Consider the following 25,551-nt stretch of genomic DNA (forward strand, 5'->3'; position numbering starts at 1 on the left):
GGTGCTTTCTGGAAATGGTCACTGTTGCTGGGGAAGAGGAGAGGAAATTAGAAGGTACTGCTAAAGGAAGGGGATGAAAAGGAAATGCTGGGATTTAGGGTGGAAATAATGACGTGTAATCTCGGGAGCAGACTCCGCTGAAATGCCGCAGCCTTGTGTGAGACCCAGCCACGAGTCTTCGGCCAGACGAGTTACGTTCATAATGAAAAGGAAACATACGAGAGAAGCCCTCCAGAGGCAGCAGTGATGAACCAGGGGAAACACTTCCTTTTGACTTTTTTTGGCCACAGAGTCATGTTTTGTTTCTTCACTTATTTACTGAGAGGTTCTTCTACTAAACCAGCAACATGCCGTGTGTAGAATATAATGCAATTGGACTAATCTAGAAAATAAGGTTTATGAGCCTAATGTGTGACCCAGTTAGGAAGTGTCAGGATGGAAACAGAAGAGGGTTGAGATTATGATTTCTTTTGTATTATTATTTATTTTTCTATGTTATGTTTGGTAAAACCAGAACAGAGAAGCTAACTAAAGTTGTCGGCCTAAGGGGACCTCTTTAAGCATTCTATTCAAAACAGCTGCCAAGAACTGGGACAGCCCAACTTTCCAGAAGGTTCTAGGAGGCAGCAGAATGGGCTGCACCAACAACTACCCCTTCCCTTGCCACCCGGGTTAGGCTCTCTCAAGGAGGGGTGGGGACAGTCATGGCCCATGAGTCCAAAATAGGAGTGCCAAGAGAATCACAGACTAAGCTCCTGTGGAAAGTGAAGTCTGGTATTTCCTTTTCTGCTGGGCTGGATAAGCAGCAAGCTCAGGAGCCTTCCTGAGGATGGAGGCTGTGAGAGGAGGAGGGGGAAGGGGAAGAGGAGGCCAGCACGTTTCGGAGAAATATCCTCTGGGGTTCTGTTTCGTAGGAGGGCACGAGACTGGACAGTAATAAGGCATTTTGTATTGCAAAATAGCCCAAAGAGAGGGTTCTGAATGTTCCTACTATAAAGAAATGACAAATGTTTAAGGTGATGGATATTCTAATTTGCCACATTTGATCATTTCATAATGTATGAATGAATCAAAATGCTATATTATGCCCCATGAATGTGTACCAAATGTGTATTATTAATATGCCAGCCAAAAAAAATCAAAGTTTAGAAAAAGGAATGTAGAGAGAGGGAGAGAGAGAGAGAGAGAGAGAGAGAGAGAGAGAGAGAGAGAGAGAGAGAGAGAGAGAGAGAGAGAGAGAGTGAGAGCGAGAATCGGTGCATGTTGGATCTGTCAGAAGGACAAGTGGGTAAGGGGGCCAGAACCATTGTGCTCAGTTCCTAGATGCTGCAGGTTTTGTGGAAGAGGACCCCAGCAGTTTTGTTCCCTTCATGAAGGGGCACAGAGATGGAGTGGAGTACCACCAAGAAGACCTTGTCCCCATGTCTTATACCACCAGATGGGGATCTGGGCCCATGGAGATGGAGATCGGTCATGCCCAGTCAGGCCCCTGCTGTCCCTTCTCTCTACCCTCAGAATCACAAGTGGCACCCGGAAGGGAGGAGGGGTGGGTGGTTGGGAGGGGCTCAAGGTGGAGCCTTGCCTTTGCTCTCGGGGCACAGTTCTGAGTTACCCTGGCCTGAAGGGAGGGGCCAAGTTGGCCACAAAATAAACCTAGAATTTGACCCTAGAATATTCATGAATCTCAAATGAGCAACCGAGAGCAAAAACAGACTGGAGGGAAGGGATGGCACAGTGCTGTGCACATGGCGGGCAGTGAGGGGGTGCCAGGCGCGGAGTTGCTGTGAGCATTCGAGGTCATTGCACAACATCTCTGGCTCATCTTCGGGGCTCGATAAGTTCTTCCCAATGGCACCACCTTAACTCCAAGATGCCAGAATGATAGGTTATGTTATCAACTTAATAACAGCTGTCAAAAACACTCTACTGAAGGAACTGTTTAAGCAGTACTCAAACAAAAGTCACTCTCAGAGGCATTATAAAGGGATATTTAAAAGAATGACAAAAGTGTCATAAAATCAGAGATCATAACAATGATCTCAGAACCGGGGAATCAACAGGTATCTCCAGCGGGGCTGGCGTGAAGGTGGCCGAGTCCTACAGACTGAGCAGGACTCTGCTCCGGAGCCTGACCTGGAGGGAGGGAAGGACAGCTGCCCCCACTGGGCCATTTCAGGCCAACTGGGTCCATGGCAAAGGAGGAGCTGGTGACCTCAGTGGCCTGCAGGGACACAGGGTGCCTACCTGCTGTTGAAGGGGTTGTCTCCAGGAATGATGTGGGTGCTGTCCTTGCCTGCCAAGAGCTTGATGCGGTCGTAGAAGGACTTCACAGCTGGCCAGTCCGTCTGGCCCTGCTGAATGATGTCCAGGGGGTCCCTGGAGCCCCGGCAGAGAGGGCTGCTCTGACAGGCCGTCTGCAGGCAGCAGTCGGGATCCAGACAGTCCACCAGGCCATCTGGAGGGGCAGAGGCAGAGCCAGGGTCAGCGGATTTCGTGGCACTAAGCCGCTCGGAGAGGCTAACCCTCGTCACCATCGCACCGTCCCCAGGACCTTGAATTGGCAGGCTGTACACAGCAAGCCTAGTACCAGTCCAACCTATGTGCATAGAGAATAAAAGGCTGAAAGGACGTGATTGAAAACGTTGACAAATGCTTATCCCCAGGTAGTAGGTAAGCGGGTTTCTGTTGTTCCCTTTATTACTCATCTCTGGAACGTCTTCCTTCTTCTACCATGCACAAGTGTTACTGGAGTGGGGGGAAACAAAAATAAAAACTTTGCTTTTAAATCACATTGCACAAATGGCGACCTATGGCCCGTTTTCAGGGGCCTGTGCTGATGAGAGCACAAACAGTTGACATGCGTGGGACTCCTAAGTCTCACTTCCACGGAGAGAAGTATTCCATTCCTGCTCCCCTAAGCCAGCGAGGGAACTGTTGAACAGCTTGAAGAGCAGGTTCCGTGTGGGAGGTTTTGCAGATCATGTGGAGAAACGGCCTTGACCTGGGGACCTGAAAGTCAAGCCACCGATCCACCTATTGTTTCCGGTTCTGCCTTCTTACCTCTGCAGGACTTCCAGCATTCTGATCTACCTGCCTAGAGTCCTGCCCCTTTCATTCCCTTTCGTGGGATGATTGCCACTTACCCATCTATAATTCATCAACATGAATTTGCATGCCATTCACTTGATGGAAATAAAACAGTGAGCCAGGAATCACGGCGCTCATCCTTAAAATGTTGACAGGATGGTGGAAGGAGCAGACGGGACAGGCTCATTGCTTGAGACCTGGTTTGGATGTGGCCTCCCCATCCAGGAAGCCTTCCTGATGATTCCCTTGGCCAGGTTAGAGTCATGGATGGCATGTTTGTGCCCCCAGATCCATATGTTGAGATCCTAAACCCCAATCTAATGATACTAGGAAGTAGGGTCTTGGGAGGGAAATGGAAGGGGGGCCTGAGAGGGTCTCGTGACCTTTAAACGAGACCTCTGAGAGTTCTCTGGCCCGCTTTCCACCCTGTGAGGGCACAGGGAGGAAATGGCCATCTACCAACCAGGAAGATGGCTCTCACCATACACCAAATCCACCAGCCTCTTGATCTTAGGCTGCTCACCTTCTAGAAATGTGAGAAATAGGTGTTTGTTGTTTAAGCCACAACAAAGAAGCCTGTATGGAGGTTTTGTTACGGCAGCCCAAATTGATGAACACAGCTACTCCTGCTGCGTGCATCCCCGTACCAGAGAACGGCTCTGTGTTAAAATCCTATGGGGAAAATCGAGGGCCCACGCCAGACTCTCCAGAGACAACACCAGGCACATTTTAATCATGATCCTCAGGTGATTCTAATGCACAATAAAATCTAGAAATGGTTGATGTTAACATTAACTTCTTTGTACTGGAATTAATTATCTCTTTATACGTCCCTCCCTATCTGGAAATGAGCTCTGTGAGAAGAACAGTATCTTATTAATTTCTACATTCACGCCTTGCTTAGTGCCAAACACTAATGTTTGTTGAATGAATAAATGTTACCCATTCTTCACGTCTGTTAGAGTTGAGGACAGGAAGGTTCAGGGCATGTTCCTCTCCTTGGAATTTCCTGTTAGAATGGATCTGTTGGCCAGTCCTTATTCACTCTGCTGGGAATTGGTTGAGAATAACTTGCTTACACCTCCTGGATTTGATAGCAGGCATTTTTCAGAGCCTAATCAGCATCATAGACGCAGGTTCTCAAACCCTCGGCTGTGCTGTGAGCAATACTTGTTTTAGAATGCTGAAATCAGAGGCCTGGTTGTGTGCTTTAAATTTACTACAATGTAATTTTTTGGCATTATGTTTTTCATTTGGTCCCACTAATGAAATTGAAATATGTAATTTCACCGAAGTTCCACTATAATTTAGCAATTAATGTACAATTATTTAATGCATTACTTCTTTCTTAGCAAACAAACAAATTAGGAGGTTGCATGTTTTGCTTGGCTTTAAATGACTAAAACTAGCCTCTCATTTTCCACACGGGTAAATGCTTCTCTATGCCTTGTAACACATTAAGATTTACAAAATTTTCTAGAAATTCAGGCCTAGGAGAGTGAGCAAGCATGAGTACTTTCAATTTAGGGACTCTCCAAATCAAGGCTCCAAACATCTCAGCTGGATGTGCTGACTGAATCAGCTACTCCCCAGGTCGGTGAAGACTCAGACCCCCAGAAAGACCCAGAAAGAGTGCCACAGAATGAACTATACCCAGTTGCAGGACTGAAGTCCCGGATCAGACCCACATCCCATTGTCCAATCTGGACTCAAGACTCAAGGACCATTGGCAGAATAAGAAAAAAGGAAAAAAAAAAAAAAAGAAAGGAAAACTATAATTGCAAAGAATTCTGCCTTGACCATCACCTTCGACATACTGCTTTCTCTAGACAGAAATAGTCCACCACCGAATGCCTGCTTCAGCTTTTAAAAATAACCCACTGGGCTGCGTTGGCAGTGCTTCATTCTGCAGCCGCAGAAACTTCCCAGGTGAGAAGAAACCCACAGTAGTTAGCATTATAGATTTCTTTTAAGGTCGCCAGCCTCTTCCCATTAGCTCTTCCATCCATCTCAGTGGCCTGTCCCTCCCCCTCCCGTCCATACACCACCCACTCTATAGTACCAGCCTGAGGGCCTGTTTGGACTCAAGACCTTGAGAGAGTTTTCCCACCAAGTTCTGTGCACTCTCCTCCCCACCTACTCCTGTCTGTCACTCTTCCTGGGCTGGCAATTGCCTCCACACTCAAAATCTCAAATTTCCCCGCTGTTGTGTTGATTCTGGGTTTTCTATTCGAGAGCCTGTCTGTCTGGCAGGAGATGGCCTAAGCAGATCAGCAACTGCAGATGACAAACACTAAAAATGAAGAAAAAAGGTATCGATGATTTCCTCCTACATATTTACATGTACCTGCTCCAGAGACGGCACATCTGGGAATCTCTCAGTAAGTGCCAGCATACCTTATGCCTACGATGACCTCATCATGCTGCGTGATTATGGGCGGCTGAGGCCCAACGCTTTCAGACGACACTGTGAACTTTAAATTGGCACTCCAATCTCCCAGTGGCCTGCCAGTCATGAGAATCGCATCTCCATGCCAGCAAGCCCCTTGGATGGAGTCTGACATTGCAATCTTCAGTAAATTACCCTGTCACTGACAATCTTGCAGTTATCTCGCAAACAATCAAGCAGCAATCAAACTGTTCTGAATCACCAGTTCAGGACCTAAGAGGCCTCCATTCAACAGCGGCGGGAAGCGGCCCGGCCCTTCTATGACATTGGGCGATTTCTTTATTTATTTCTCTCCCTACTTACTTGTTTGTCTGGTTGCCCTTCTCGTGGTGAGGGTGGTGGGAGAGGTTTGCAGGGGCCGAGGGGCCTGAGTCTGACTCAGCGGATATGGGGATGCAACTTGGGGCTGCCCTGCGGGGCCCGTAGTGATGGCACGAAATGTGGTCAAGGAGAAGTGTCTAGGTGCCTTCCGGCAAAGCCCATGCTAAGTCACGGCTCTAGCTGAAGTCTACACGCATGCGTCGTACGCTAATTGTAATGGCAATTTGAGGGAAGGGTGATGTGGGAGAAACTTTCTGGGGAAAAACTTTTTGGGAATAATACTTTGGCATTCTTTTAAATTCTACTGGAAAAGAAAATCAGAGAATCTCCTCTAACAGTCTGGCAATGTGAAGCGGAAATCAGGTTAGTTATTGCTGAATTGAATCCTTTGGATTATAAATCCCAGGGTCAAAAGTCATAAATTCTACACAGAAGATATGTGCAGAGGTAAGAACTTGGTTTCTAGAACCAGATGGATGTAAGGTTGAAGTTCACCTTCCCTAGTCCCTAGCTGTGTGAGCTAGGGAAGTTAAACAACCTTGCTGAGCTCCAGTTTCTTGCCTTTAAAAAACTGAGCCAGCAGCTGGGCGTGGTGCCGCACACCTGTAATCCCAGTGGCTTGGGAGCCTGAAGCAGGAGGATTGCAAGTTCAAAGCCAGCCTTAGCAATTCAGTGAGGCTCTAAGCAAATTAATGAGATCCTGTCTCAAAATAAAAAAATAAAAAAGGGCTGGAGATGTGATTCAATTGTTAAGTGATCCCTGGTACCAAAAACAAAAACAAAAAACACACCAAAAAACAAACAAAAAACAAAACAAAAAACTCACAAAAAACATAAACCAAAAAACAAAAAAAAAGTGAGTTATCACAGTGCATGTGTCATATAGGGTTACATGCTAGGAAATAAATGATTACACACACACACACACACACACACACACATACATACACATCTGTCTGGCAAATAGTATGTGTTTAATAAACCATAGGTATTACTATAAACAGGAACCTGCTGAAGATTTTTAACTCTCTTAGTTTATAAAATCTGTACATTAAAATAGATAAAGTTAATATCCCCTTATAATTAGAGTCAGTCACTAGTAAAGGCTCTGGGCTGGTTGAATCTTGGCAAGCATGCTATGCTATGTTTCCAAATAGTGACAGGTTAGTAGCAATTAATAGGGATAACAGATGCAATAGATAGAGGAGCATTTTCATATGTTCTTGATTTAAACCTTCTTGGCAATTTTGCAAAACAGAATAATGTCACTCATCAATTTCAGACTCTAGTTTCTGGGTTTGAATCTGAGATTGGCTGCTACCTAGCTGCTTCCTGGGGCAATTAACTACTCCGTGCCTCAGTTTCCCTAGTGTATAAATGATGATGGTGGTGATGTTAGAGAATTAGTTGATTCTTGGTCCCCTGTATCTGAGGTTTCCCTATCTGTGAATTCAACTAACCTTGGAGTCCTCTGACGTTCTGTGTTGAACACATACAGATGATTTTCCTTGCAATTATTCCTTAAAAGATACATTGTAACAACTATTTACACAGTATGCTTACATAGTATTAGGTATTGTTAAGTCTCTGCAGATCATTTACAACCAACAGGAGGGAGTGTGTAGCTTTAAGTGCAAACACTACACCATCCAACATTTAGGCTTGGGCATCCGAGGGTCCTGGGATCAATCCCCTGGCTGTTAATGCACGATGCATGGTATCTAGAGCAGAGCCTGGTACGGAGCGCTCTGCATCTGCACTATCACATCCTACAGAGGGTGAGACGGGCGTGGAGAGGATCAGCAAGGTACCCAAGTGACTGAGAAGCAGCTTGGATGGAAAGGGAAGGAGGGGAGTCTGAAGAGAGCAGTGGGCCCACTCAATAGGGGCAATGCGGGTGGCTGTGAGATTAGGTCACTTCTGCAGGCCCCTGTTCTCCAGCTGGGAAATAATTTCGCTGGTCGACATGAGTATCTGTAAATGAATCGACGTGAGAAACTAGATGGCTGGAGATTCGTCCCTGGCAACCAGGTAGCTGAGGACCACGCTATTCACCGGTGAGATTCAAGCCTCTCAGCTGTTCACACGGCCTAGGTGGCTCTTACTTGTGCTGGCTGGAGGTTTGTGCCAGTCATTTCCAGCCCATCTTGTTTGCTCTGCTGGAGTTTGAAGGAGTACCTAGGTCGTGGAGAGACTGACACCCAAGGCCTTGGTTGAGCCGAGGCCAGCACTTAGGGCGGCGGCCCCTGCCCATGGGCCGTAAAGCAGCGGCGGTCAGCATCTCGAGATTTCCGAGTTGGCTGAAGCACGCACTTCTTTTTGCCTGCAGGAAACTGCCCAAGTCCTTGTGTCAACCCTTACAGCAAGGGCCCCAGGAATGAGAGGAACTTTATTTCTCTCATGTTCCTCTTTGACCTTTGTCAGCCGGGTAGTTTATGGAGAATCGGTTGGAAGCACTTTGTTTAGTTTTGGGAGTCCTTTGCTCCCTGCGGTTTGGTGTGCAGGTGACCCCCTTTCCCACCTGCATGAACTCTGTGGCTCTTTTAAGTATTAAAGGTTTCAGAGAAACACCTAAATTGGCTTTTCTCAACTCCATTTTGTGACAGGGTGGCTCAAATTGGTACCAACAATCTACTGTGGGTGTCATGGATGGCTCTGGGGATACCTAAAGGCAGCCCCAGGCTGAGGAGCAGTCAAAAGCTCAGATTTTAGAAATTAGCCCCACTTTGCCCAGACTGGGGTTTGAAGGGAAGTATCCCCCAAAACCAAATCTATCTGCCTACTCATCAGGTCAGGAGGCCATAAAGTGGATTGGTTAAAAACATGGGCTTTGAAGGGGAAAAGATGGCGTGGGCTGGGGTGAATCTCGTGAAAATAGAAGGGAGACCAGTAGAGAAAGAAGATTAGGGGGAGGGAGGCGGCAAGGGAAAGAAGGAGTGGAGAACGAAACTGACCAAATTATGTGATGTGCATGTATGAATGTGTCACAGTGAATCCCAGTATTACACATAACTGTAATGCACCAATAAAACTAAAAATAAATTGTTAAAAAGCATGGTTTTGAAGATTACCCTATGATTCTTTTATAAGATATTCAAGAACAGGCAAAGTCAAACAATTATGATGGAAAGTTAGAAACTGTAGTTGCCTTCATAAGGAGGTATTGCCTGGGAAAGGGCCCAGGGGAACTTTCTTGAGGCTGGGCATGTTCTTGACACTCATCTTGGTCACCTGGCTACGCAGGTGAATTTACAAAGTGGGGGTGACGATGGTGCATCTCACAGGGATATGGGGGGGAATTAACAGAGATGATCCACAGATGGTCCTTAGAAGAGTAGAGCACCTGATCATGACTAAGGGCCTCTGAGTAATTTCTTCTCCTTCTCCTCCTCTTCTTCTTTCCTCCTCCTTCTCCTTTTTCTTTTTGAGTCTTCTTGGCTTCCCTTAGGTTGGTTTACCTCTACGGAGATAGGTACTTTCCAAGTTCTAACTTCCCCAAGAAAAATACAAGCAATGCAAGTGGCAAGCCCCGTAAATCTTAGGTCCATTGTTTTGAGATCAGATAATGAAGGGCAGTGGAAAGTTAGTGAAGCAATGGGAAGAAGGGAAGTGGCAACCAGCTGGAGCAAGAAGGAAGAAACTTGGTGCTGTTTGCCCTTTGTGATGAAAAGGAGGAGAATAGGTGCCTGTTGGGAACTGGTGCTGGCTAGGGTCGAGACTCCTGTTCATGCTGAGTTACAGATATAAAGGGGTCCTTGAGTAAAAAGGAAGATGGCAATCAACTACAGGACTGATGTGCTTTGAGAGTTACTGTTTTAGGGTGAGCTTTGGTAAGGCCATGCTTAAGGTGTGTGGGACCTTGGGAAAATACATTTCTGCAGGTTCCTGCCTGTATAGACAATTTGAGTTACCCTAAATCAGAATGTGGCACCATCTGGCAAATCTAGCATCACAAGATAGAGCAAAGAAACACCCCTCCAGGTAATGGAAGCAATCTGCTCATGGGGCTCTCCTCCAGAGCTGGGGTTGGCATTGGATCCTAGGAGATGCTGTAGTGCAAATTCCAAAACCACTCAGGCAACTGGTTGACCCCAAATGCATGGGGTGAGCATAAGAGCTGGCAGACAGTTGTAAGGTGCCCTGAGAGTGAGAGATAGGGAGTCCGGCTCATGTGGATCCTCGCATCTGGACTGGGTGCTCCTTGCAGTTAGCATCGCCTACCTTGGCCAGTCCCTGCCATCAGAGGAACACTTAGAAATCTTAAGGAAGTCACTCTAAATCTCAGGGCCAGGACGAATATGGACTTTAGACTTAGAATGTTTTGGTTTTAAGATCTGGTCTGTGACTCATCATCTTTGTAACCACCGGGCAAGTGCATGGCTCAGTTTTCCCATCTATAGAATATACTTTAGAGCACCTGCTATAGAGAGGCCCAGAGGTAAGATGGCGCATGTGAAAGAGATGGAGACAGCGCAGCACTGAAGAAGGAGGATCTCAATTAGCGAAGGCGATTTTAATGATAGCTCCTGTCCTGCCCCAGAGAAGGTCCTGGCTTCGTTTGCATTTTACCCAGGTCCTGCTGACAAGTTGGAAGTGAGGGATAATTGAAAGTATTCTGGCTTGATGTAACTAAGAAGTGAAAGGAACGGGCCCGGCTGACTTGATTTAACCTGGCAATATGAGATTAGTTCTTCATTGCCTCTGTTAGGGCTCTCGCGTTGCCAGGCCTTGAATGCAATAGCTGGCTGACAGGGTGCTCATTTGGAAGGTTTCACCTGCCATTAATACCCTGGCTGCCTGATGGACCTTGTTCCTCAGGCGTTCCCGTCTCCCCCACGGAGCAATGGCCATGCTTAAATATTGCAGAGGGAGAATTGTATTTGTGTTCCTGGAAGGCCTGTTGGAAGTTGTCTTCTTACTTCTTGCCAATTCTTTTTGTCAGACTTTGAGTTCCAGGGCCAGAGAGCCTTACCTAAAGCACCTTCAGCTTTTCTTATGACTGAGCAAAGGAAGATCAGTCATGTTTGACCAGAAACCTGGCAGAGGGAGGCCCCACTGCCCCATGCGTTACTGTTTTCCCTTTCTTCAGGAGGGAAGCAGGAAAGAAAGCCAAGTCTGCGTGAGAAACCAAGGCCTGGGACGGCAGGTGGGCCCTGAGCCGGAGGACCTCTCTTTACTAGGAGGTTTTTTTTTTTTTTTTTTTTCCCCAATGCTTCTTCACCAGAAACTAAACAAATGGACCCAAATCCAAACAAACAGAAATATCATTAAATAAAAACTGTCTACACTAATGCTTCTCAAATTCCAATCAGCAATCAGAATTACTCAGGGATCTTGTTAAAACGTAGACTCTCATAACAGGAACTCAGGGTCGGGTGTGGGAGTCTGTGATGCTGACAAGCTCCCTGGCCTGCTTCAAGCACCAAATTCCCAGGAGGCAGACTCCAGAGCAGCACTGCTAAGTCCCAGATGCCTGCCCTGGAGTAATATGACCCAGGGTTCCTGCTGTCACCCCAGATCTACTGACTTCCTGAGTGTGGAGGCTGGGAATCTGCAGTTTTAAGGTCTCTAGATGATTCTTTTCTGCATTAAAGCTCAGGAACTCCTGCTGTGAATTATTGAAAATACCCCTCAGACAGGAACAGGAGTACCACTCACTCAGAGGGCCTAGACAGATTTTCTAATCTGTGTCTCTGGCAGGTTCCCTGAAACACAGAGATGGAGGTGGGAGGGGGGAAGATCAGTGTTCAAGTACAGTCTGGGAGATATCAGTTAAGCAAAGTAAAACTTTTTTTTTTTTCCCCAGCAGGATCTTTTTGATATGCAAATATGCATAATAATTCTTCTTTTTTTTTTTTTTTTGGTGCTGGGGATTGAACCCAGGGACTCTACCCACTGAGCTATAGCCCCAGCCCGCATTGCAATTCTTTAATACTGCAGTGGAGTATGTACCATTTCCTGACCACGAGCCCCTTTTGTCTGATCATCTCTGCAATCATACGCAGTGCCACACTTTGAGAAAAGGTTCAGGAGAGCAGAGAGTTCTAGGTTAAAATGCTCTGTCCTTGGAAGGACCCATAAAACCTCCATCTGTTCCATAGTGGCCAGTGGCAGCCCCATCCTTGATTGACTTCTCGTAAAGACGCAGGCCATTGGGGACCATGTCCGACAAACCACGTCGCCACTACTAGCACATCAGCTCAGAGCTCCTGTCCTCTGGCTTCTAGTGCCAAACAAAGCCAATGCCTTTCAGCATGTGGACCCTCTGCTAGGCGACAACATCCTGGGGTCAGTAGGATGAGGAAGCATTCTTGATCTAATGAGACTGATGGTTGACACTCACACAGAGCTTCCTAGGTGCTAGGCACCATGCTAGGTTCTTTACCTGCATTCCCTTGCAAATCGCCACCAGGATCCCTGGTGTTATTAGCACTGTCATTTATACACGGGGAGTGAGACATTGGAGAGAGTGAAGTAATTCACCAAGAAAACATGGCTTCTGAGTGGTGGGCTTTGGCTGTGAACCCAGGTGGCTGTACTCTATAGTCTAGTCCTGTCTGAAGCTATGAAGCTGCAGTCATATGAGGCTGTAGTCCAGGTGAACACTCCCAGTGACCAATACTCAGGGGCCACTGTGCCCTCTTTCACGACAGACTCAGTGCTGTTCCATGTCCTTTTACCTAAAGCAGGACCCAGTCAAGCAGACTAACCAACCACCTGAACACACATCAGAGGTGATTTGAGTTTTGGAACACTGAATGCAGAATGCTTCAGCCCACCTCTGGCCCCAGGGGCTCACATCCCACAGTTTGCATTTTGGACTCGGGTGGGCCACAGTGGGCTGGCTCTCCAGGGCTGCTTAAGCTGCCCTGGGCTTTCCGGCTCTGTACTGGGCACCTCCTGGCCAGCCATTGTCCAGGTATGCTCATGAGACCCTGGGAGATGGTTTCTATGAGCTCCATTTTGCAGATGCAGGAATGGAGGCTTGGAGAGGGAGAGGATCTTGCCTAAGGTCACAAAGTTGGGGAGGAGAGATTCCCACCTCCCGGCTGTCTCCCTCCAGGCCTTCTGACTTCTGCTCTTGCTTCTTCACAGGAGGCTGTGAGGAGCCACCACCCTACCAAGGCAGCTGCTGGATGGGGCAGGACTGGGGGCAGGAATGCTGAGGCTCAGAAAATACCTTCCATTTCTAGCTGTTCTCTGGCTCCTTCTCGCTCTTTCTCTCTCCTTCCTCCTCGCTCCTTCTCTTCCTCTGCTGACTCTCCTCAACCCAGCAACAGCCTCCGGGAATGATCTCATTGGATCACAAATTTCCCACTGTGGACAGCCCTGACAGGCCTCCCTGGCACGGCCTCACCCTCGTTAGCCTGTGGCCGTGTTCTCCACGCCTGAGGGATTTCCGTCCCGGCTGCTGCTGTCTCCCCACTTTCCCATCACAGAAACCAGTGGCAACGGAGAGCAGGGCCCGTGATCTCGGTTTCCCGAGTGCTTCTCCATTGCCCCAGATGCTCCTGGCCTCTCACTGCCCAGTCTTCTCCCTCTGGCTCTGCTCCTCATCAACCTCCATTTCAAAGAGTCCACTGACAGGTCAGACAGAGCTGTGCTGACGGCCAGCGGAGCCCAGGCCCAGCAGGAGGTGGCAGCCTGGTGGGGTGCCAGACAGTGACCTGCTGGGTCCCTCAGAAAGAAAAGGGGCTGTCACCATCCACACCTCGGAGCAACAAGCCTGAACAGTTACTTTCTGCCTGAGGGGGGACCTTGTCCCTGAGGTAGGAGGCTGGCACCAGAGCTGAGAGAATCACTAGCAGGGCACGGCGCTCTCTTCCTCTGGCATAAAGAAATGCCCTGATTGCCAGCTGGGAGGAGGGACCAGACTCAGCTTTCAGACAAACTTTCTGCTCTGTTTGGGAGTCAGGAGTTACTAATTCGTAAACTGTGTCCTTCTAAAGGTGGCCATTGCTGTTCTCCAGGGACTGGGCTTGGTACTCCCTGGAGATAACTTATTTTATCCTCATATCTTCTCTGTGGGGAAGGTACCCAGAGCCAACATTGTACTACCAATTATGATCACAGGATCCGGAGGCTGGTGACCAGGGTCCAACATATTGGTGCAACATATTGGCTGTGTGGCCTCAGGCTAGTTACTTTACCACCCTGAGTCTTAGTTTCTTCATCTGTAGAGTGAAAATAATAATCATACTAGCTTATAGGGTATTGTGAAAGATTAAGTAAACTGCAATCAGAAGCTTTTGGAGCATGGCAACCATTTGTGTATTCCCATGTCACAGATGGAGAAACTTGGTCCTAGAGAGTTAAGTTACTAAAGTAAGGTCAGGCAGCCGCCAGGAAGTGGAAGGCTGGGATTCACACATGGCCCAGTCTCAAGACTGCTGCTCTTTCCCACCATCCATGCCTCTCATGCCAGCCGTGGTTTGGGAGGTCAGGGTGAACAGCATCCTTGGCAGGTTTTGCCTTTCCTCTGGTTTCAAAGGGGGACTCAGGGTGCCCATACCTCCTGCCTCAACCATGCAAAGTCATTGTGCAGAGTGGGACAACATTGAAAAGAGAGAAGACTGGCTTCTCTGTGTGCTCAGGTCTTACTGGAAAAAAAAAATGTGTATTACATTTGTATTTTCTTTGCACAGTAGAATGGTATCAGTGGTATTTAGTGACTTAAGAGTCATTGACTGCATTATTTAAAATCCCCAAATGAAATTTATTCATCCTTAAACAATCTACTGAATAAAAAGGTGACTGCCTCCTACCCCAAATGCCTCTCACCAAAGTGTACACTCAGCCAGTGCATGCAGCCACTCGTTGACCAAGACAGCTAAGGACCCGTGATCATGGACGTAGATGCTGGAGGGGAAACAGGCAATAAATACTCGAATACATTATAGCCATTGAGAGAAGGACAGAGTTTTGAAGACATCAAAGGGGGCGAGGAGGAGACTGCCCGCATAGACAGGGGAGTCAGGGAGAGCTTCTAGGAAGAGGTGATGTTTGTATGGAAACCTACATGGGCTGAGGACATAACCATGCCTTAAGGGGGAGAGCCTTCTGGGTAGCTGGGACAGCAAGCACAAGGCCCAGGGTGGGACTGTCATGTGAGCTATAGGAGCAAGAAGGCTGGTGTGGGGCAGAATGAGGGACAGGAAGGAAGGGACCAGCACCCAAGCAGTGATCTGCTGTGCAAGCCATAGAAGCTGTACAGCATCCTGGACCATCCCCAGGGGAGACAAGGCATCCTGGGAAGGTTTGGGGGTGTGATACAATCTGGAACAGAGCAGAAGCTGGAGGACCAGTCACTCGACCTGTTGAAGGTCTGGGAGGAGGTGGTGGAGGTGGTGGAGGTGGTGGAGGTGGTGGAGGTGGTGGAGGTGGTGGAGGTGGTGGAGATGGTGGAGGTGGTGGAGGTGGTGGAGATGGTGGAGGTGGTGGAGGTGGTGGAGGTGGTGGAGGTGGTGGAGATGGTGGAGGTGGTGGAGGTGGTGGAGGTGGTGGAGGTGGTGGAGGTGGTGGAGGTGGTGGAGGTGGTGGAGATGGTGGAGATGGTGGAGATGGTGGAGATGGTGGAGGTGGTGGAGGTGGTGGAGGTGGTGGAGGTGGTGGAGGTGGTGGAGATACTAAAACTTCATTTCTTTGATGTTTAAGAACAGAGAACACAAAAGCCAGGCAAGGAATCCCTTGGAAACGTGTGGCGGCATGCACAGACAAAGATGGCAAGTCAAAGACCAAATGGAACGGTGTGAGCCGGGAGATGATGGCCTCAGTGAAGCTCATCAGAGGGCCAAAGCTTTGGGTGATGGGCTGCAGCTGGGCTAGAATTTTCACTGTGGATCTGGCCCTGACGAGCCACGGGTTTTATGAGAACATGGCAGAAATAACAGCAGGGGAGGCTTGACCACGACTGCACCTTCCCCTTCCTGCATCTGTCGCCTCCAGATTCCCTTCCTCCATCCTGACTCCAGATGCAGCAGCTTTGGGCCTCCAGCCAATGTGGTCCCTAACTACTCTCAGAAGAAGGGCCTGGGAGAATGGCCGGGGCGCTGAGGGCAGGAGAACGGGCTCCACCCTTGGCTCTGAACTCTGGGCGAGCTGACCTGCAGCCTCTTGGTTTCTTGCTGGTTAACTGAAATCCTCTGAACCTTGGCAACTCATTCAGAGACTTCTGAAAATCCGTGCTAGCAATCAGAGCATGTCAGTGAGTCGCTGCTCAGTGATCTCTGAGGGGAGTTGTCCTTCCTCCCGAGCCAGTGGGGTGGGATGGGAGGAAATGGATTACCACCGGGGCAAAAGAGGGTTCTGATCTTGAAATGTGCATACCACTGGATAGGAGAAGCTTCAGATTGGGGGGCAGTATGGTTTTAGAGTCTCTGAAGCTACATCATACCGGGAGATACGACACTTAAGCTGTCATTTAAATAACGTGGCATGAGGGTGCTTTCTCAGAGTTCTCTAGTCACACCTCACAAGAGGCCTATGAGGTCACTGTCCTTGTGCACAGAGCTTCTACCCAGGTCTGCCTAACTCCAAAGCTCGTGGACCCCAACAGAAAAGGGCAAAGCGCCCCCTGCTGGCTAGGCAAGTACTGTCCTCAAGGGGTGAAAGGAAGATGCCCCAGAACGGCACAGAAGGCACAGGGATGGTTCTCTCCCAGCCTGCTCGTTCCACGTCTGTCCTTTATTATGACATTCTTGAATCACCACCATCCTCCATCAACAGCCCTCAAGAACATGGACTTCAGTGAGCCCAAGGATGTCCCCAGGGGCCATGTGCCAGTCAAGATACCATCACCTTAGGATGCAGAATTGCTTGGCCTGACTCTCCCCAGGAGGTGGCCCAGGGATGCCACCCGGAGAGGAATCGCTCTCCAGCAGCACTTGAGCTCCTGTCAAAAATGATGTGTTGGTGGCTCTCCACATCGGCAGCATCTGAGCTCTTGATAGAGACCCACATCCTTGGGCCCCAAACCAGACCCACTGAATTCAATCTCAGGCAGCAGCAAGTGAGGGTGCATGAAGCCTTCCCTGTGACTGACGCTTGCTGACACAGAAGGACCACCATCCTGTTTTGCATGCATTAACCCACTGACACCCAACAACCCCTTTGGGATAGGAACCAGCCTTGGTCCTACTTAACGGAGGCTAAGCTGAGGCTCAGTGCGCTGCAGTGGCTTGGCCAAGCTCCCACTGGAAGTGAAGAAGCTGGGAGGTGACTCACAGCTCTCTGACCCCAGTACCTCTACTCTGCACCATCCAACCAGGCTGCTCTTCCCTCCGAGTGTGAAAAAAGGCACACAGTGCATGGAGGAAACATGAGCAAAGTTCGCGGTGTGAGAGTGTGTGTGCTCGGGGACCGGGCAGGCAGGTGTGTCTGCCTTCTGTCTGGTTGTGAATTTGGAGACCAATGTGCAGTAAGCGGGGAGGCAAAAGCGAACACTCTGTGCCCCGCCTGGCACTCGAGACCTGCTCAGTCTGCTCCTGCCCTGCGCCCACAGCCTCCCTCCTCCTCTCTTCACACTCTGTTGCAATAGCACCAGCCCCCTCCAGGGTCACCACTAGGCACTGCGGTCTCTTGCTCCACGCCTCCGCGTTTGCAGTTCCCTTCGCCCCATTGCTTCCCCTTCTTCCTGGCTGAATTCCTCCATGTCTCTGAAAGTGCAACCTCACTTTCTTTAGAGCCTCTGATGCCATTCTCCAGGTGGCCATTGCCCCTTGGCTTTACTTCTGGCATAGACTCTTAGACTCCTGGTACCAGGGATTGAACCCAGGGGTGCTTAGCCACAGAGCCACATCCCTAGTCCTTTTTAATATTTTAATCTTGAGACAGGGTCTCAGTAAGTTGCTTAGGACCTTGATAAATTGGTAAGGCTGGCCTTGGACTTGTGATCCTCCTGCCTCAGCCTCCTGAGCCGCTGGGATTACAGCCGTGCACCACTGTGCCTGTCAGAGACTCGGTCTACTGGTTCAATAGCTGCTCCCCGCCCCCAGACTGTGGATTCTCTGCAGGTAGAATCTGAGTCTCATTCATTCCTATGCCATGACGAGGAATAGGGGTTCAATTACTTGTGTTGAATGCATAAATGAATTTTGGGGCATCCTGTCCAGGAGTGCAGCTGGCTTGGGGGAAGGTGTTTGCTTCATTTCGATGAATGCTACCCTCTACAATAAGTAGCATTCCTACGAGTGCCAATGACCAGTGGTCTGAGCAGGCTACCTTGGTGAGTGGGAGAGGGGCTGAGGGGTAAGCTGGAGGGCACTTGCTCTCAGGGAGGCCACTCATCCTGGCTTAGCTCTTGGGTCTAGATAGATCTTGGCTCAAACAAGTAATGAAAGATTTCCATCCTCCTGAGGTTCACTGGATCCTTTTGGTGGCAGCGTAGCACAGAGAAAGCATCCTACCCTTTGAAACCCCCAGCCCCAGGTCTACCCTGTCTGTTGTTTGGCCTTGAAGAACTTACTTTGCCTCTCTGGGATTTGGACTGCCAAGGACTTCATATCTGGGCCTTTGTTGCATCCAGATATCACAAAAAAATGGTTCCACAATTCCCATGAATGAAAGGGGTAGTGTCCCTGAGTGTGTGTGGGCACAGAATTTTAGGAAGCTGGGGTATATGAGGGGGCAACTAACCATTAATCAAGGGCAGAAAAGGGAGAGAAATACCTCCGGAGGCTCGGGTTTCGCTGTGAGTGGGGAGAAGGGGAAGCATGGAGCACAGAGGGTTGGGGGACCTTGTGGTTTCCTTGGGATTCACATTTGGCCACATAGCTCTGGCCCTTCTCCAATCCCCCAGAGCTCTTGGCTGAGAAGATGGAAAACCAAAGAAAAGAGCACAGGCCTTGGGCAGCTGCTCTTGCTGTGCTGCCGAGAAAGCCTCGCTATTTAAAGTCCAGCTGCTCCGCGTCCCCCGCTCACCCCCTGGCATTCCAGCGCAGAAGCACTTGGTGGTGGAAACCGCATTCCAGACCCCAGCCGGGAGGAGGCCTCCGCCCAGGGTCTTTGTCAGCATGCTGAAGAATTCCTGTTTCGAGGGGCTGGGTGGCTTTAGTACTCAGGGACTGCTCCGCCCTGCCCCTGGTGTGCCTCTCAGGTGCTGGGAGGGGCAGGGAAGGGCTCTGGAGCTGGGTTCCAAGCCTGGCTTGGCCAGGCTCTGGCTTGGGACGTGGAGAGGCTGCTCCATCCTGTGGCTCTTGGTGCGCATGCGGGAAGGAAAAGGAGAGGGTCTCAGGGCTCTTTCGAGTATTGTCATGGTTTATTGGGGCGATGAGGGTAGAATCTTAGCAAAGTCCTAACCTCCCAGATAAGTGCCCAGTGCCTCCTCAGGCCTTGGGCATCATGTCCCTTGGCATCAGACCAATCTGGGGATGATCTGGATTCCTCAGGTAGACACATTCCGGGGAGATGTTAACATCTGCACCAGATTTCTCAACCTTGATGTCACTGACATTTGGGGCCTGATGAACCTCTACAGTGGGTAGTATTCCTACGCGTGTGGACACTTAGCCACAACCCTGGCCTCGACCCCCCAATCCCAGCAGCATCTCCCCTCTGTAGTGCCTCATGGAATGCTTCCAGACATACCAGATGTTTCTTGGAGAGTCCAGTTGCCCTGGGTAGAGAACCAACGATCTGGACCTGGACTGTGGGAGCCACAGAGCTAATAATAATGGCACCAGGACCTTAAGCTGTTAGTCAAATGCTGGTGGCAGAAAGCAGGCGGTACTTGCTACGATCCAGGCAGAGACTCTGGCCGAGGCAGGAAGACAGGAAGCCAACATAATGCTATAAATGCTACCTCTTGGCCACCAGTGAAATCTGTGTTTTAATCCTTTAATTCCCTAAAATAAATCTGGGGTGATTTAAATGATTAACATTTTTTTTCAGATTATCATTTTCATCACAATTTTATGATGAATATTGGATCTGTCATCTAATCAGCGAAAAACATAATCCCTTAAGAGACACTTAACAACCATTTAATGTACTAAAGACTTGATTAGAAAAGACTGAAGGTGCTGTGTTGGGTAAACTCAGGAACTTTAAATACTTTTTTTCCTGAACAATTCAAGTCAACTAAACTTACTGGGAGAAGGTTGTCAATGGGGAAGTTTTATCTTGGAGGTGATTTTTTTTTTTTTTTTTTTTTTCTGCTGAGGGCTCTGTGCAACAACACAAATTCTGTACTTGTTTGAATCTTCTTTAGAAATACTGTCCAGTTGTTGCTAGTAATTTAGAAGAATTAAGACAATGGTCTTAGAGGAGAAAAGCTGTATTTTCTATTGTTTGATAGAAAGGCCTATTTGAGTCTTGCTTTCTAGAGCATCCATAACCTTGTATGTAAAATGGAACTAGCTCTCCCTAGATTCAGCTTCCACATGCATGGATTCAATCATCCACAGGTCAAAAATATTCAGAAAAAATTTTTGTCCATATCGAACCTTACCAAATTTTTTCTTGTTATTATTCCCTAGACAATACAGTATAGCAAGCAAATGTTTACAAAACATTTCCACTGTGTTAGGTATTATCAGTAATCTGGAGATTATGTCAACTACATGGGAATATATGGGTGAATTCTATGCACTACTTTGCCATTTGATTTAAAAGACAGTGTCCTGGAGTTTGGTATTCACAGCCAATCCCCCATGGCTACAGAGGCACAGTTGTGACATGATGAAACAGACACAGAGGATTCATAGTCCAGTATGAAGATTCACACCTGTTAGATTTAGGAGTGTGGCATTTATGTTAGGTGAACATTTAAGGGCAAGAGGACAGAGGGGGACTGTTGAGTGTCCACCCAGCCCTCCCTGGGGAGAAGGCATTTGAGCTGAAAGGGGTTGATGAGAAGGAGCCCACCATGCACTGTGCCTGGCTTGAACATTTCTGGTTTTGGACCAGCCAAGGCCCTGGGGAGTATGAGCACGGAACAGTGGGGCCCAGAAGACTGGCCAGCAGAGATGAAGTCCCACTTCTGGGGAAGATGGTGGAGGACTGGCCAGACAGAAGGCAGGGGACACAGAGGTGGTCTCTAGGCCAAGGTGAAACCAACATTTTGAATTTGATTTTAACTACACAAGAAGGCTTTGAAGGCTTGAAGGATCTGATTTACAATGTAAAGCTTTCCCTCTGGCTGCCGGGGGGAGCAGCAGGAGCATGGGTGGGGGCAACAGCAGACGGATTAGGAGCCTCTTTCCATTACCCAGGACTTGGCATGTATCATCTTTTAAAAATCTTACTGATTATAATTTTTATATGCAATGGATAATGGGTTTTACCTTTCTTAAAAAAAAAAAAACTCCAGCAGAACAAAACTATAACCCAAACTTTGGTTTTCTAAACTGATGATTCTCTAGTTCAATATGCACATGTTGTCAAAGATCTTGTTTTAATGGAAAGCTCCAGAATAATCTCAGATCCTTGCTGCCATGTGCGCCTCTAGAATCTCAGCTGAGGCTAGTTCTGCTTCCTCTCAAAGAAGAGAGACCCAGCGCCCAGCCAACTGGCGGTGGCCTGAAGGCCAAGTTCTCCTAAGCATTAGATACACTGCTTTCCTCTCTGGGAGTAAACCAGGGCCTCTGTTTATGGTTCCAGCTACATTTGCTACAAGGTCTTTGGACTGCAAGGGGAATCCTCATCCAACCCAATTAATAGAGCAAGACTGCACTTTTAAGCTGCCTCCCACCCGACCAATCCATCAACATGATTTGCACATATTAATCAAGGCATTTGCAATGGGTTCACCAAACTTCATCCGTCACCAGAGGAAGAACCTGGACTCTTTGGACTTGAGAACCATAACTCTTCCAGAGTACTTCAGGCCCCTAGCTTGGCTCTGCTAAATGCAAAGACAAGGTGAGTTATTAATTAACAAGTGAGATAGATGCCTAAATAGCATCCCTGAATCATGTCAAACCAATTTGGATGCTGAAGGGATGGGGAGGGAGGGGTGGAGGCAGTGGGCGAGGGTGGGTTCATCTCTTCCAAGTGCTCTGGACAAACTCCAGCGTTATTTCTCCTCATTTAGACCTGGCTAGAGAGCATGGGCTGGCGTGCCCAGAGCTCGGGCCGGCGTCCACATCTCTCAACCCAAGGCAGCCTCCTTTGCAGGCAAACAAGGAAGCAAACCTCGCAGAGGGAGGGGTGGGAAACACCACTCGGAAGGGAAGACGGAGTGGAGTTTTTAAAATCAGGAAGAGAAATGAAGATGCTGCAGGTGGCTGAAGAGCCCCCACCAGGGCTTACTGAGATCTGTGGCTTTGAGGTCTCCCCTGGGGACAGACGGCAAACCTGGGGCTTGACACTGGCGTGGGCTCTCTCCCATGTCCTGGGAGTGTCCCATTCCATGCCAGTCCTTTCTCTTTGCTCCTACTGAACTTGGGTGCTCCATCTCTGTCCCCCCTTATACGCTGGTTTGTGGACACAAAACAATGTGTTTATACATCCTATCCTCTCAGACAGGACGCTGTGGACACGCATCATGTTTGATTTCGTATTTCCAAGGCCAGTTTCTAGTGTCTAACACCAAGTACCCTCATGAATATTTGTTAAGCCATGAACCAACAAGCCACTGGCCAGATGGATGGGGAGATCCCTAAAGACAGACAGTTGAAGGCCTTTTTATAATTTTGAAATAAACATTGGTTACCTCTCCCCCCAGCAAAGGAGAGCACTTTTAAAGCATACCTATGTATTCACTCAGCCATGAAAATGCACTCATGTTTTTTTTAATTCATTTGTTTCTTCTAGAAATAAAACCCCCTCTCCTCACTTCACCCCTCATGTTCTGGGAATTCAAGGGGCAAAGGTTTGGGGTACAGACAGTAGGACATGAGCTGGGTTGGCCAGGGGAAATAAGTTTTTACTGAAAGAGGTTTTCTTCAGAACGTGCTGTTTGGAGCACTTGTGTCAGTTCCTCTGGGGTGCTTGGAGAAGATGCGGATTCCTAGATCCCAGAACCGGCTTAGTCTCTGGAAAAGCAGGGGCCTGGAAATCTAACTTAAGCTCCCCATGGGGTTACATGGTACCCACATTTCATAAGCACACGGTTAGAACCTTTGTGGTTATGTGTACTAGATAAATGATTAGTTGGGCTCTTTCTACACAGATTCAGTCTCCATTCTAGAAAATAACGATGTGAGTGCTGATAACACGCTCGCAGCAGCAACTTCTGAACACGCTGTAGGGGCTAGGCGTCTTGTAAGATACACGAGGAGCATCTGCTCACTTCGATGGCACACCGGCCAGTGGAGTTGGCCCGATGATGCCTATTTTATAGACAAGGAAACCGAGACCTTGGGAAGGCAGTGGACTTGAAGAGCTAGACACACAGGCTGATTGTAGCCCAGGCTCTGTCGCCTGTCCAGAGATCAGGAAGTGGAGAAGGAGGGAGATGTCTCTCAGTGTTGTGTTCAGACAGAACCAAGGGGAGGTGAAGATATCTGAGAAGAAGTGACGTGAGGTGACATGGACGAGGGCAGCCCACGCAGGCTTCCCCTGCCCTGCCACCTCTGGGCTGATGGGATGACCTTGGCTCAGCCCCACACACAGACGGGTGGGAGAGGCTGGGGCTCCTATCTCTGGGTTCTGGGTGATAAAGGGGCACAAGGAAGGGCCAGACAGTCTAGCAATGCCTCTTCACCTTGTAGCTCCCACTTTTAGAGGAAATCTACACCCCCTCTCCTACCCCTGGCTGTGATGAACCAAATCTCGCACCTCTGCCTTGGTGGTGATAATTAAATATTATCTGCCTGTCACTTGGTGCACATGTTGTGTGTATCCTCAGACTTTAATGAGCCGGTATTTGTCTTCTGTAAGCAAAACTATTTCTTCGAGTCTCTTCTTTTTCAAATTGGGGTGAGCGGTTCAAGTGAAGCTCTCTCACTATTCAAAAGGCAGTCCCCGGCTGGCACGTCTGTCTGAACTGTTGCCACTGCCTACACAGGGACCACGGCAGGCTCTGCTGGTTCTGAAGGGACCAGGCATTGCTTTCTGAGGCTACGTGAGCAGGCACACGGCTGGGGAGTTGGGAACTTGGAAAGTGAGGTGAGAAGACAGGGGCTGGCCTAGAGTGCTTTGTGGGGGATTCTAAGGCAGAGCCACTGGGGTGGCCTTTCTCCTCCAAATATCACAGACAGCAGAGGGAAACATTGGAGGGAAGCATTTCTCAATTTTTCCAAAGAAGGCACTTTCTAGATGCCAAGGAGAGAAATTAATTCATTACATATAAAGGATTTCTCAGGACTTTGGTTCTCAAAGAAAACTGTCATCTGTGTCACCTAGAGATTTACCAGTAATTCAATTCTTGCACCCTGGATTCAGCAGTTTGGGCTGGGTGGGGCTCAGCCGTCTGCATTTCAGCAAGTCCTTGGGGTGATTCTGCTGCAAACTAAACTTCAGAACTACCAGTGGCACTAAAAGACCAGGGCTTCAATTTCTTGGGCAGTGTTGAACCCAGACTGTAACAGGCTATTAAGGGTTTTAAATGCCTCTATCTGTATTTGTATCTATATCTATCATGGTTTTGTTTTTTTTTTTTAAATCACTTTAAATTGAGATTTACTTTTTTTTAAAGCTAGAATGTTTCTAGGTCGAAAAGTGATTTGCCTTTTCCAGTCCACTTTGGAAGAGTGCGCGATTATTTTCCTCATTCATGGGATTTATAACAAACGTGTTCCCTGCAGCTGCTCCCAGGCCTGCATTCATGTTCTGCCTGGATGCCTCTCTGACCCGATGCCAGGTTTCCAAACCCACATGGTCTCTGCTGAGACTCCCAAACCAGGGCAGATTGGGGGCAGCACTCCCACCCCCCAAAACAAACAAAAAACCCATGTAATTAGTGCAGGACTGGATCTGGGGTTGATGAGAAGCAACTTTAATATTTATCAATAAACAGCAAAGTGCTTAGCACACCTCCTAGGAAAGTAATTAACCATGGAAAGGATACTCTGCACCGAGGAATCTCCTCCAAAAAAAGAACTCAGTTAATTGTGAACTGCTTACGCCAGGTGAGAGGGAACCGCGTCTGCCTCCCTCACCTGACATAAGCAACTCTGAAGTAACCGGGAGTTTCTTTTTATAAACACCATGCAGAGCCTTTTTTTTCTTGGTGGTTAATTACTTCCTTGGGAGGTTTGCTTTAATAGTTCCCACAACAAGGCCATTATTGTCTTTAGCATAATCACTGCCTCATTGGCTTCTGTCCCCTGCCTTTCGGAAGCTTGGGTCTGGCCTGCCAGGAGGGACCCAGACTGTGCCTGTTGGGGAGCCCTTCAGCCAGGGGACCTGGTGCCTTTGTAGTCCCACCACTGCGGGCATGTGGCTTTGGCCTGGTGGGGGTGGGGATGTGGTAGGGCTGGAGGAGGAAGAAGGATGGCCCAGGGCCCGGGGGAGACCGAGTCCCCAGGACTGGCTTCTGGCCCCTCCATGCTGCGTCTCAGCAATTTGCTACTCTCTGCACTGCTGACGCCTGAGCAGGAAAGCAGCCAGGAAGGAGAAAGCTGATCTGTCAGCAGCGGCCGCGCTCAGCAGAATCATCAGGGAGCGGGAGCGAAACAGCAAACCTCACCAGCAAAAGTCACTGGATTCTGACTCTGGAGAAAAATGCCTTATGTGGTTGTGCCTCACCTTGTTAAAAAATGAATTAGAGCGCTCGCTATTTTGGCTCCGTTTCAGGAAAGAAAAAATGAATG

The 25,551-nt window shown here is 48.6% G+C and overlaps 1 protein-coding gene across 19 annotated transcripts in view; it reads right to left on the reverse strand.

The window, feature by feature from the left end:
- Window positions 1-25,551, reverse strand: part of TENM2 (teneurin transmembrane protein 2) — a 657,515-nt gene that overhangs the window by 57,356 nt on the left and 574,608 nt on the right. For all 19 annotated transcript variants that reach the window (XM_079145381.1, XM_079145388.1, XM_079145390.1 and 16 more), the window contains one exon: window positions 2,245-2,455. In XM_079145381.1, the coding sequence (XP_079001507.1) occupies window positions 2,245-2,455 (211 nt within the window). The remainder of the gene's footprint in view (window positions 1-2,244; window positions 2,456-25,551) is intronic.

Source organism: Sciurus vulgaris (assembly GCF_902686455.1).
Source record: "Sciurus vulgaris genome assembly, chromosome: 6".
NCBI classification, from domain to species: Eukaryota; Metazoa; Chordata; class Mammalia; order Rodentia; family Sciuridae; genus Sciurus; species Sciurus vulgaris.